General features: G+C 42.7%; 1 protein-coding gene across 7 annotated transcripts in view; it reads right to left on the reverse strand.

Annotated features, from left to right (window-relative positions):
- The window catches only part of TRIM44 (tripartite motif containing 44), a 110,068-nt gene extending 97,771 nt beyond the window's left edge, over positions 1–12,297 (reverse strand). For 2 of the 7 annotated variants that reach the window (XR_008290389.1, XM_053203307.1), the window contains exon 1: positions 11,390–12,290. Coding sequence is in view for 4 of the 7 variants with exons in the window: in XM_053203307.1 (XP_053059282.1) it covers positions 11,390–12,058 (669 nt within the window). In the remaining 3 variants the exon portion in view is untranslated. Of the gene's footprint in view, positions 1–11,389 lie in introns of all 7 variants that reach the window. The other 5 variants (XR_003424979.2, XR_008290390.1, XM_027072883.2 and 2 more) reach the window with 4 other exon arrangements.
- Between the last annotated feature and the right edge of the window lie 1,220 nt (positions 12,298–13,517).

Consider the following 13,517-nt stretch of genomic DNA (forward strand, 5'->3'; position numbering starts at 1 on the left):
GCAGAAGACACAATGAGCACTGACACAGATCGACCTCTGGCTTCTCAGTCCTGGGTCGGACACAAGGGAAGAGAAGTGGGTGCATCAGTGAATAGGCAGGGCGACTTCCATGCTACAGGCTGTAGTTAAGAGAAGCTGGTGCCACAGGCACACAGTCCTTAATTCTCAGAGGGGTTTAAGAATTATAAGACTACTGCATCAGCAACTTTACCCTGAAAAGCAATAATCTAAAAATATAAAATGCCCATTAACCTACTCTATTTTGTTTTCTGGTTTTGTTTGTAAAGTTTATTTATTTATTTTGAGAGAAAGAGAGGGAGAATCCCAAGCAGGCTCTGCACTGAAAGTGCAGACGCGGGGCTCGATCCCACGAACCGTGAGCTCATGATCTGAGCCAAGATCAAGTCAGACACTCAATCAACTGAGCCACCCAAACACCCCAACCCATTCTATTTTGATTGAAAGGTCAGGGAAGAGAAAAAGAGGGCATTGGATTCTTGGGAGAAAGAAAAGGAGAAGCCTGGACCTTTTCTGTGAAGAGTCAGCTGTTAAGACTCCTGGCCAAGCTCTCTCACTTTCCAACTGTAGGACTCTGAGCAAGTTATATGAACTCTCTATGACTAAGTTTCATTTTTCTTTACAATAGAGATAATAATGTACCTCCAGGGTTGTTACAAGGATCAATTTAATATATATAAAGAGCTTAGAACAGTGCCTGGCACCTATTATATAACTGCCAGCTATTAATCCATTCTGTCTCCCAGACACCAACAGTGATAAGTCATCTTGATAGTGTGTACCCTGAACTCTGCGGTCTTCCTTCCCGAAACTACTAACTCCAGTCTAATCACGAGACGAACACAAGACAAATCCGAGTAAAGGACATTCTACAAAAAAAATGACCATTCCCAGAGATTTTGATTTGCTTTAACTGGCTGGGATAGAGCCAATCCAGGTATTTTCTAAACAATCACCTACACAGATGATTCAGAAACGTGGCACCGAGGTAAGGAACACACTGTTTACTTTGTTGACCTCACCTTTTACTCTTTTTTCACTCCACTCTACTTCATAAGGACCTTTTGTTGTCCCTCCAATACCCCAAGTTCACCTCTACCTTAGAACCTTTGCATTCACCATTCCTTCTACCTTAACCACTCTTCTCCCAGAATTTTTTTGAATTTTTATATCACAAGGTATAATTTTCATTCTTCCATGCACAAAAAGTCCATTTCTTTAACAGGACACACTGAGATGGCTTTTTCCCTGCATTTAACCCTGCAGAAGCCCTCCAGGCTCTCTTTAATGAAGCACTGCCTTAGGGGATGTTGAATCCCCTAATAAAGTGTTGTAAAAGGGATCCCCATAAGCTCATACTCCCTCCATAGGGTAATATTTTCTCTGTGCTAACAGAACATTACAACTGCTAGAATAATGTTATTCTTCTTACTTCAAGAGTCACTATCCCTTTATGAAAATTTACATGAACCAAAGCAATCATATCTGCTACGAATCACTGAACTTTGCAAAAGCAGTACTCAATTGGTAACACAACAGAAGAGTTTCCCTAGATCTCATAAATTCAGGTCTCTGCCCAAATGTCATATGCCCACAGATGCCTTCCATGACTACCTCATCAAAATATAACCCTCTGCTGCCATGCCACTCACTCTTTGACTACTATGACTTGACAAAGATTTCATACTACATACTACCATCCAAAATTACCTCTCTTTCTCCCCAGCTAGAGAGTAAAGTCCATGAAAGCTGGGGCCCTGTCAGTCCTCTTCACTACAGAACTCTTAGACTTATTACAGGGTCAGAAAGTACATTTTGGAGGACAGACTCATATAGGGAATCCCAGAACTACAGGCCTCTCACAAACTTTTCACAGAACGAACCACTGGGGTGGAACTGGTAGGAAATCATTCTCTTTACCTTAATCTTAGTTTGTCTTATTCTAAACAAATAAATAAGACACTGAACCACTACACAGCTAATGCTTCATGGTTTTATTAGAAGTTAGCCCAAGGGTGCCTGGGTGGCTCAGTCGGTTAAGCATCCGACTCAGGTCATAATCTCGTGATTTGTGGGTTCAAGCCCCACGACAGGCTTTGTGCTGACGGCTCAGAGCCTGGAGCCTGCTTCAGATTCTGTCTCCCTCTCTCTTTGCCCCTCCCCCGCTCGTGCACATGCACTCTCTTTCTTTCTCAAAAATAAACATCAAGGGGCGCCTGGGTGGCTCAGTCAGTTAAGCATCTGACTTCAGCCCAGGTCATGACCTCAGGGTTTGTGAGTTCAAGCCCTGCATCAGGCTCTGTGCTAACAGCTCGGAGCCTGAAGCCTGCTTCAGATTCTGTGTCTCCTCCTCTCTCTCTGTCCCTCCCATGCTCATGCTCTGTCTCTCAATAATAAATAAACGTATGTATAAATAAATAAATAAAATATTAAAAATTAAAAAAAGATATCCCAAATCTTTCAGAGAATTAAAAATAACATAAACAGGTCCGTTTCAGCAGACCTTCAAGCTTCTGCCTCCCTACCAGAGCTGCTTCTTATGAGCTGACTGGAGAGCCGGAGTCATGCACCATTATAGGATGTAGCAGTGACCTACCTCCAACTCCAGGCCTTCCAGAGCCGCAGCTGTTCTGAGCATATGCGTATATCCTTCTAACCTTCCACTACTAGTGCCCCTTCACCAGCTCTTCTCTGCAGTTGTTCCCAATGTCACTTAACCCAACATTCTTCTCCCCAAATACCCATCTTAAAGACACACTCGAGGGCAGAGGGTGTGGCTTCAAATCCTTTGATCTATCCATAAGAAAGCCATATTAAGAATTCTAGGGGCGCCTGGGTGGTTCGGTCGGTTAAGCATCCGACTTCGGCTCAGGTCATGATCCCACAGTTCGTGAGTTTGGGCCCCGCGTCGGGCTCTGTGCTGACAGCTCAGAGCCTGGACCCTGCTTCACATTCTGTGTTTCCCTCTCTCTCTGCCCCTTCCCTACTCATGCTGTGTCTCTCTCTGTCTCAAAAATAAATAAACATTTAAAAAAAAAATTAAAAAAAAAAAAAGAATTCTACAGATGCTCATAAGCACTTGCTGAACTCTGCACCACTTGTCTCAGCCATTTTATAACTTACCTTTTCCTCAGTGATCCTCGAGTGAGCTAGACATGTACTGTTCAAGTCATAGGACATAACCCATTAATGTGCAATACAATCAACTTAGCAGGAAAATCCAGAACAGAACAAAAAACAGAAAACATCATATCTGGTAAGCCATACATGTTCCATTTGAGTTAAAGGAGTGTGTATGTGCGTGTGTCTAAGCAAGGTTACAGTATAAAGCACACTTCCCCTACTGTAAGTTATGTTCAATTTTTTAAACTACTGGTCTAGAATTCTGAGTATATCTAATTGCACTTCTTTGTTTAACAAAAATGATTCATTAACGTAGCTATGAATGCAAATCACCTTGACAATATAAGAATTTTCATGTGACTAAATCCATAAGCCAGATCGAGTTCCTTTGTCAGACCCAATGACCCATTTTCAGGGCCAGAAATTATGGTAAGAGAAACCTGCATATCTGGACGAGATGTTATGACCCAGATGAGAGATCATAATTTGGGCTGTGTAACTAACTATATTTCTATGATAAAGCTGGAACACATGTTCAATTCAAATTTGGACCCACAAAATTCTTTGAAGACAGAATCCTCTGGATCCAAATGGAAATAAATACAGCATAGGAGAAAAGGCAAGACTTTAAAAATCACTTCAGGGACTAGGTGTTAAATCTTGTCCCTTCAAAGTGTTCACTTTAGTTCTTTTGGCCTAGCCTTCCAATAACCTCTCCTCAGTCCCCTCTTGCTTGACAACCGCCTTGGTTCTCTGTCTATTCTTAAGTTTGCTTTCCTCTAAGTGTCAGCAACCCCTGGCAACAATTTGGCCTTCTACCACCAACACCAGACACTCACAGCCTGGCTAGGCATGAAGCTACCAAAACATAAATTATACAAACTCCTCTCAACTCAGGATGTATATTTCACTACATTCCTTATATTAATAATAAAAATAGCAGCTAACATTTGCTGAGAACTTACAATGTGTTAAGCATTGTTAAAGTGTCTTATCACAAGCTAAACCATTTTATTCACATCAAAATCATATTTTATTTTTAAAAATGTTTTAATGTTTATTTATTTCTGAGAGAGAGACAGAGTGTAAGCGGGGGAGGGGCAAAGAGAGAGGGAGACACAGAATCCCAAGCAGGCTCCAGGCTCTGAGCTGTCAGCACACAGGGCTCGAGCTCACAGACTGCAAGATCATGATGTGAGCTGAAGTCAGACGCTTAACCGACTGAGCCATCCAGGTGCCCCCAAATCCGATTTTACTTTATTTCATAACTTTATACCCATTTTAGAGATACAGAAGTATAGCCAAACTGTTACACAGCTTGCCCAATGTCAAAAAGCAAGCAGCAAAGCTAATTTCTGTCCCTCTCTAATCCTGCACTGTTTTATATTTTTCTTTACAACACTTACTACATGTATATTTGCTTATCTGTTTTTCTCTATTTTCTTAGCTGCAACAGATATAGGGACTTTTTCCACCGCTCACTGCTATATCCCCAATACTTAGAAAGCACCTGTCCTTGGCCTATACTCCATAAATACTCGCTGAATGAATGAATGCAGTGGAACATGGATCCTGTTCTCGCACCATCATCATGCAGTGCTACTTTTATAATATTTTTTTAATGTTTATTTATTTTTGACAGAGGGAGACGAAGAGAGAGAGAGAGAGAGAGAGAGAGAGAGAGAGAGAGAGAGAGAGAACGAGTGGGGGAGGGGCAGAAAGCGAGGGAGACACAGAATTTCAAGCAGGCTCCAGGCTCCCAGCTGTCTGCACAGAGCCCTACACGGGGCTCGAACAAACGGACCGTGAGATCGTGACCTGAGCCGAAGTCAGACGCTCAGGCGCCCCATGCTGTGCTACTTAAAAAAAAAAAAAAAAAAAATTTTAATCTTTATTCTTGAGAGAGAGAGAGAGAGAGAGAGAGAGAGAGAGAGAGAGAGTGTGAGTGGGGGAGGGGCAGAGACAGAGGGAAACATAGAATCCAAAACAGGCTCCAGGCTCTGAGCTGTCAGCACAAAGCCCGATGTGGGGCTGGAACTCAGGAACTGAGAGATCGTGACCTGAGCCGAAGTTGGTCGGTCACTTAACCAACTGAGCCACCCAGGTGCCCCCATGCTATGCTACTTTTAATATTCCAAGAGCCTTACTCTCTTCCAATAAGCAAATGTACATTGGCCTCAAAACATCTGAAACCAGAGTGAACTGAAACTAAAAGCTGTAACTAAGCTCTGATCAAGCTCAAATATTTACTGGATCAAAATAATTAGCCCTTCATCCTAGCTGCCTAATAGAATAAATAGCATATACCCCTTCTGAGGGACAAAAAAGAAAATACTACTGTCCCCAGTTCTTTTAAACACAATATCTAGTATTAGATGAAAAATCATGAGACATGAGAAGAATTATGAAAATGTGACATAAAATCAGACCCCAAAAGAACTTTTAAAAGATCTTTTAAAAATAAACAAATAAGCATTCTATAGTTGAAAAATACATTATAAACTAAGAATTTAACAAATGGGGGCGCCTGGGTGGCTCAGTCGGTTAAGCATCCAGCTTCAGCTCAGGTCGTGATCTCGCGGTTTGTGAGATCGTGTTCTCTCGGGGAGTTCAAGCCCCGCGTCGGGCTCTGTGCTGACAGCTCAGAGCCAGGAGCCTGCTTCGGATTCTGTGTCTCCACCTCTCTCTCCCCCTCCCTTGCTCATGCTCTGTCTCTATCTCTCAAGAATAAACTTAAAAAATATTTTAAAAAAGAATTTAACAAATGACATACAACAGAGTATATGTAGCTGTAAATAAATAAACAAACAGATTTATCTATTATTTCCCAGACATACTAAGTAAAAAAGCAAAGCAAAAGAGATAATTTATATCCTCCAAAACCCCATTAATTCCAGTTTCACCATGTGAAAAACATCAAACAAATCCAAACTAAGAGACGTTGTACAAAACACCAGACTAGCACTCCTCAAAACTATCAAGGTCATCAAAAGCAAAAAATGTAATCTGACCACAGGATCCTGGTACAAAAGTCATTAAAGGAAAAACTGGTGGAACTGTAATAATGTCCATAGTTTAGTTAGCAATACTCCAACGTTAACATAAGAAGAGTACAGGAAGGAGCTCTTGTTTTTTGTTTTATTTATTTTGAAAGACACAGAGACAGTGTGAGTGGGGCAGAGACAGACAGAGGGGGGAAAAAGAGAATTCCAAGCAGGTTCTGTGCTGCCAGCACAGAGCCCGACCCAGGGCTTGAACCCATGAGATCATGACCTGAGCCAAATCCAGGAGTCCGATGCTTAAGTGACTGAGCTACCCAGGTGTCCCTGGGAAGCAGCTCTTGATCTGAGCACATTCACTGATCCGAAATAAAATGCGTTGTACATTTGACTGGGGGTGCAAAGTGAGGAGAAAGCAAAGTTGATGACATGCTCAGAGTGACATTTATTTTTATTTTTTAAAGTAATCTCTATACCAACGTAGGGCTCAAACTCATGACCTTGAGATTAAGAGTCAGATGCTCTACCAACTGAGCCAGCCAGGTTTCCCCCAGAGTGAGACATTTAAAAGAGACCCTATCCACATAGACCTGGGATGCTTTCACAACTGCCAAAGAGTAAAATCCTAGAGTAAAGACAAACTAAAGTAAACCTTTCACTATCTCACCCTCCAAAGGGGACTGTGGGAGTGTTGCCTTGGAGCTGAACAAAAGGGGGTGAGGAGCTGTGGGAATGGATGAAAGTAGAATCTTTAAGAAGTTGTAAACGTGGGCAGGTACCTCCTAAAAATTTGGTCCAGGAAATCTCAAGCAATTAATTTAGTTTAAGGGGGTTCTAAACAAATTGTACCCTCAGGCCTTTGCACAAGCAAATTCAAATCCTCTTTCGAAGAGTATAGCTTCATGCCGAAGAATACAGCTTCGTGCCAAGGCTTGGGAAATCGCCACAAATAATTTTTCAAAGGCACTGAGGAGCTATGCAGACATAAAAAAGCACAAAAGGAAATAAACATGAAAAACACCATCAAAGTGTTCACATACTGGATCCACAAAGTCTTCACAAACTAGAATAATCAAAAACAGATTATGACCAACATATTCACTGTTCTCAAAGGAATAAAGAGAATAGTTACAATATGAAGAAAGACAATAAGAGCATATGATTCACAAATTTATATTAATACATTTAAAAAGTGAGACAAAATGGACAAACTTATGGTAAAACGTAACTTTTCAAAACTGACCTGAGGAAAAACAGACAACTTGTACAGACCTATTATCATTAAAGAAATTGAATCCATAATCAAAAATACCATAGAAACGGGGCACCTTGGGTGGCTCAGTTGGTTAGGTGTCTGACTTCAGCTCAGGTCATGATCTGACAGTTCATGGATTTGAGCCCTGTGTCAGGCTCTGTGCTGACAACTCGTGAAGCCAACATAACTTTGATAGCAAAATCTCGTAAGGACAGTACAAAAAAAATTTTATAAGCTAATTTCTCCCATAAATATGTGAAAAAATCCAGATAAATTATTAATGAACCAAATTTAAAAACATAAAGATATTTCATCATGACCAAGTTGTGTTTCTCCCACAAATGCAACGTTGCTTTAATTGTAAAATATAATAATAATGACATGAAGGGATGGAAATAAGACCATATATATGCACACCCCTGTGTTTTTGTGTACAAATACAAGAATATTTGAAAACTTAGCAAGAAACTAATAGAAGTGGTTACCAATAGTCATGGGGGGGGCACCACGTGAAAAGTACAAGGGTGAACAAGAGACTTTTGAGACATGTGAACATATTACTTTTTTAAATTTAATTGAAAAAATCAATTCATATAATTCACCACATCAACATAGTAAAAAAGTAAAATCACATGAACATCCCAATAGATGCAAGAAAACCATTCAAAATTCAGTATCCATTCAATATTAAGAAAAATTTTTAAACTAGGATTAAAAAGGAACTTTCTTGGGGCACATGGGTAGCTCAGTCGGTTGGACGGCCGACTTCAGCTCAGGTCATGATCTCGCAGTCTGTGGGTTCGAGCCCCGCATCGGGCTCTCAGAGCCTGGAGCCTGCTACCAATTCTGTGTCTCCCTCTCACTCTGCCCCTCCCCTGCTTGTTCTCTGTCTCTTTCTCAAATAATAAACATTAAAAAAAAAAAAGGGAAATTTCTTAATCTGATGAAATATATCTGTGATATATATAATATATAAATATATTATCACACTTATTTGTGAAATGTTGTAAATTATTCATCAATTAGAACAAGACCACAATACCCACTATTACTTACATTCAACATTATATTGGAAGTCCTATCTGAAGCAATAGGCAAGAAAAAACACATATAAGGATTGGAAAGAAACAAAAAGTGTCTCTCTTTGCAAATAATAAGGTCATGTATGTAGAATAAATCTACACATTATTAGAATATTTAAGAGAATTTAGCAGACATTTTAACACAAAAATCAATACATAAAAGTTAATCATACTCCTATATACAATTAGAAAACAAGTTTTGGGGGCACCTCAGTTGGTTAAGCATCCAAATTCGGCTCAGGTCAGGATCTCACAGTTTGTGAGTTCCAGCCCCGTGTAGGGCTCTGTACTGACAGCTCGGGAGCCTAGAGCCTGCTTTGTTCTGTGTGTGCGTGCGTGCGTGTGTGTCTGCCCCTCCTCCGCTCATGCCCTCTCTCTCTCTCTGAAGTAAATAAACATTTTTAAAAATTTAATTTTTTTACAATACTATAAAGTTTTATGTGTCCAGGAATAAATTTCACAATGAGGTACAAGATCTTTCAGAAAAAAAAAAACAAAAAACTATAAAACTTTATCATGAAGTAATTTAGACCAAAATAAACATACCAGAAGACTTTATCTTGTAATGATGTTAATTCTTCATATGTTGCTTTATAAACTAAATGCAATACAAAAAATGTCTTGCAGGCTACAGTTTGTTCTAAGAAATATAAAAGGCCAAGACTGGCTGAGATACCCACCTAGAAGAACAAAGTGGAAGGACTTGCTCTACCAGATATTAAGTCTTGTTACAAAGCTATGATAACTAAGAAAACATGTTTTTCACACAGGGATACACTAACAGATCAATGGTACAGAATAGAAGACCCAAGAAACACATTCACACACATATAGGCAGGTAGTATAGCAAATCCGTGTAGAAAAGGCAGACTTTTCAATAAATGCTGCTAGAGCAATTGGCTACCTGTATAGGGAAAAAATGAAATAAAGTCCTTACTTCCACCACACAGAAATCAATACTAAGTGAAATAAAACACAAAAGCACTAACAATAAAGGCAATTATTGATAAATTCTACATTAAAATGAACAACTTCTACCCAAGACATAATTTAAAAAACAGAAAAAATATTTTCAACCCTTATAAACAAAGAAGTCAAAGAAATACATGAATACGCCTATAAGTTAATGAGAAAAAGACAACCTAATAGAAATACGAACAAAAAAACTGATAGGGTATTTCACCAAAGGAGAAATACAAAAGATACACAAAGTCATCAGTAACTAGAGGAATACAAATTTAAACCACAAGAGGATACTATCACATATCCACAAAATTGACAAAAATTTTAAATTCTATAATAGTAAGTCCTAAAGATACAGAACAACAGGAATTTTCACATACTCTTCCTGGCAATGTAAACTGGTACAACCACTTTGGAAAATAATTGGCAACATCTGGTATTATTTCAGATATGCACAGTCTGTGACTGGACAATCTAACTCCTAGGTTTATATTCCATTTAAGCATATGCAGATATGCACCAGGAGACTTGAACAAGAATGTCCATACCAACATTGTTTATGATAGGCAGAAACTCCAGAATTTGTGAGTCAAATTTCCATCACTGACAGAACAGGTAACTTGTGGCACAGTCATAAAATCGAAATCTACACAACAATGGAAACGAACAAACCACAGACACCCAGGGACAAATCTCAGAAACACAGTGTTGAAAAAATGAAGCATAACTCAAAAGAATGCACAATAACGATATGGTATCAATTGTGTCAAGTTCAAGTAAGTTTAAGAATGGGTGGACAGATGGATGGATGGATGGATGGATGCATGCATGCATGCATGCATGGATAGATAAGCAAGGAAATACCACCTCAGAAGTTGGATAATGGTTACTGGGAATGGGAACTGGTTATAATTGGAAAGGACACTGGGCTTCAATATTGCTACTAATATTCTATGTCTTAATCTGGATGGAGGTCACATCAGAATTTGCTCTATAATGACTTGTTAGACTGTGCACGTTTTCACACACTGCGTATTTTACAATAAAAAAGGGAAAATCTCATAAAAGAGATACTCATTAACCAAGTATTTGTTATTCCATTGCCAGCAACTGCAAGGTTGCTTAAGGAAACCAGTCATCATAATATGACAACATTCACTAATAACTTGATCATTCGGTTTCCTCCCTAGTTAACTCCAGCGATTTCTCTCACTGGCTGTAAATAACCACAATATAAATAAAAGGCAAATCACTTGCAAATCCATTCGCCCAGCAAATATTGATTAATGTCTACTACTTTCCAAACACGTCCAGGGGACTAGCAAGGTTCAAAATAGAAGGTCCTGCCCTCCCATCAAGACGGAGCACACAGGGACTCCCACTTGCATTCCAAGTTTGCCTCCAACCTCTCATCTTCCTTTCCAAATAAGTATCACACATGAAGAACCTAAAAGAAACTCAGGGTGCGTATGACCTTAATAGGATACCACCATCTCCGAGGGGCTCCTCACTACAGAGGAACTACCTGGACTCATCTGGCCAAACCACAGTTTCCCGTGTTTTCAAGCAGGCAAAGAGACTGCCTTACCAAGTCAAGGCACTAGGCTCAACAAGGTGACGTTGTGGGAACTGGCTTACACGGAGTCAAAACTCCCAAGGAATGCTTCACCTGGGATCCAGGGACCAGTGGCTTGCAATTTTCCAGAGAAAAGTGTACACTAAGCTTTGTGTGTACATATATTTCCCTTGGGTCAGAGTCCAGAACTTTCATCTGATTCTCAAAGGAGTTCAACCAAAAAGGGGGAATAAGCACTGCTCCCAACAAGTTGCATAGACTGGCTTTTTAGGGTTACGGTGAAAGCGAACGTGGCCACAAGTGGGCCGGGCACCTGAGTTGACACCCAGGTGTCCTGACCTCTAGACCTATGCTCTCAACTCCCAATACTTACTCTTAGTTCCTCGAAGGCTTCATCTAGAGTGGAGAGCTGGTGGCCCTGGTGAGTCCCAATGACTGGACACAGGACACAGATAAGCTGCTTATCTTCCTGGCAATAGGTGCTCAAATCGAGCCCATGGTCCGGACACTTCCTCTTGGCCACTCTCTCCGCTTCCATTTCTATTTCTGGGTCAAATTCGCTTTCTGCCTCCGTTTCTCCCTCGGCCTCAGATTCTCCTTCTTGGTTGTCTTCCTCTGCTTCGCTCTCTTGCTCATCCTCCATCTCTTCCTCACTGTCGTCTTCACTGTCTTCATCGCTCTCATCCTCACTCTCTTCCTCCGTCTCGCTCTCTTCTTCGGATTCACTGTCTTCCTCGGACTCGCTCTCCTCCCCCACCTCGCTCTCTACATCCCTCTCATTCTCCACCTTGGCCTGGGCATCTGCCTTCGCGTCGCCCTGCGCGGGGGCGTCCGCGGTCCAGGCCGGGGCGGCGCCGTGGACGTACTGGGCCAGGTGGTGGCTGGGGAACTTCTGCCTGTGCGCCTCGGCGTGGCGGTGGCAGTAGCAGAAGGCGCACTCTCGGCACACTTCCTCGGCCCCGGGGGCCTCGTCTGGCTCGCACTCGTCACACGTGCCGTCGTGCGGCAGCTCCTCGAAGGCCGCGCCCACTCCGGAGGCCATGTGGCTGCGGTGACGCGGCCCAGGCCGCTGGGCCTCCGAGCTCGCCGCGGGGCCTCCTCCCGTCCTCCTCCCCGCAGGGGTCCCGTCCCAGGAACTGGCCGCGCCGGGTCTCGGGACAGGCCTGGGGCCGCGGCGGCACCGCCGCCGCCCGCTCGCGCCAGGCGTAGGAGCGAGGGGCCTTCCCGCCGGCTCCGCCGCTCGGCGCCCGCTGCGCTTCCTCCCGCGGCGCGGGTACTTCCGGCGCGGCGGCCCCGCGCCCCCGTCGGCCCCCGCGCCGCGCGCCTTCCTGCCTCGCGCTGCCCGGGGCGAGATCGCCGCGCCGCCAGCCCCGCCGCCCCGGTTCTGCTTTCCCTTTCCCTGTCAGCGGTCTCTTTTCACTTCCTGAGTCATTTAAAGTGGCAAGGGCCCTTTTCCGCGTTCTATGGGGGGAGCTCGGCAGCCCCGGATGGAGGGGGAGGATGGAGGAGGTCTCCCGCTCACTCCCGAGGCGGGAATCGGGCCCCGCCTCCCAGGGTCCCTCCCTGTAGGTGTCAACCTGACTTTTCAAGGCCGCTAGGCAGGTGTAAGTGGGTATTGATTGCAGTCTCTGTCCTTCCAGTTGGTTGCTGCCCGTCCCAGTCCCCACCGCCCCGTGTTCCGCCAGGTGCTAGGACTGAGTGTTGTTTACCAGACCGAACCTGACCGCTTGGGATTTTATGAGGGCCCCCGGAAGGGTTGTATTTGTTCTTTCAGGCTCAGGGAATTTCAGAGTCGGGCTGGGCAAACAGACACTTTCGATCCACAGCAATACTATACTTTGTGTATTTGCAAAGTCTATTTGCATTCCTGCTTCTCTGGGGCTCAGAATCTCTAGGGTGGCAACCTGAATGCCTTTTTTTTCCTGAGAGCTTGCTTGCCTTGGGTCTGGCTGAGATGTCAGGTGAGGCGAGTGAGGAGAGAGGATTTGTCCAGTGAGAGTTCCAACGTGCAGTCATTTTGCTTTATGTTAGGAGACCGCCCAGGTCCAGATTGGGATTCAAGAGAAATGAAAGGGACTGTTATTTATTAACCGGTTCTGAAGTGCCAAGAATTGGACCAGATCTTTTCGTGTCATTTTAAAAGCTAGTTTTGGAAGATCCACTGCCGGAGGGCTCCCAGTTCTCAGTACTACAACTTACTGGCTTTGTGATCATGAAGAAGTTAATTGATCATTCTGTGTTTCGCTTTTTAAAAACATACATAAAGTGGAAATAATGGTAATCTCTACCTGCTGGGGCTCCTTTGTGGATGAAATGTAAAGGTGCCTGCCTTGTAGAAGTATTCACTACATTTTAACTATTATTATTGGCTCAATTCTATTTAGTTGCCCATATTTGAAGGAAGTTTTAACCATATTTTTAACGCATTAGGCATTATTGGCTAGACGCTGGTAGTATAAGCACCCCCCCCCTTAAACCTCTACCCCATATCTAAGTCTCTC

Source organism: Acinonyx jubatus, chromosome D1 (genome assembly GCF_027475565.1).
Source record: "Acinonyx jubatus isolate Ajub_Pintada_27869175 chromosome D1, VMU_Ajub_asm_v1.0, whole genome shotgun sequence".
Classification (NCBI taxonomy): Eukaryota; Metazoa; Chordata; class Mammalia; order Carnivora; family Felidae; genus Acinonyx; species Acinonyx jubatus.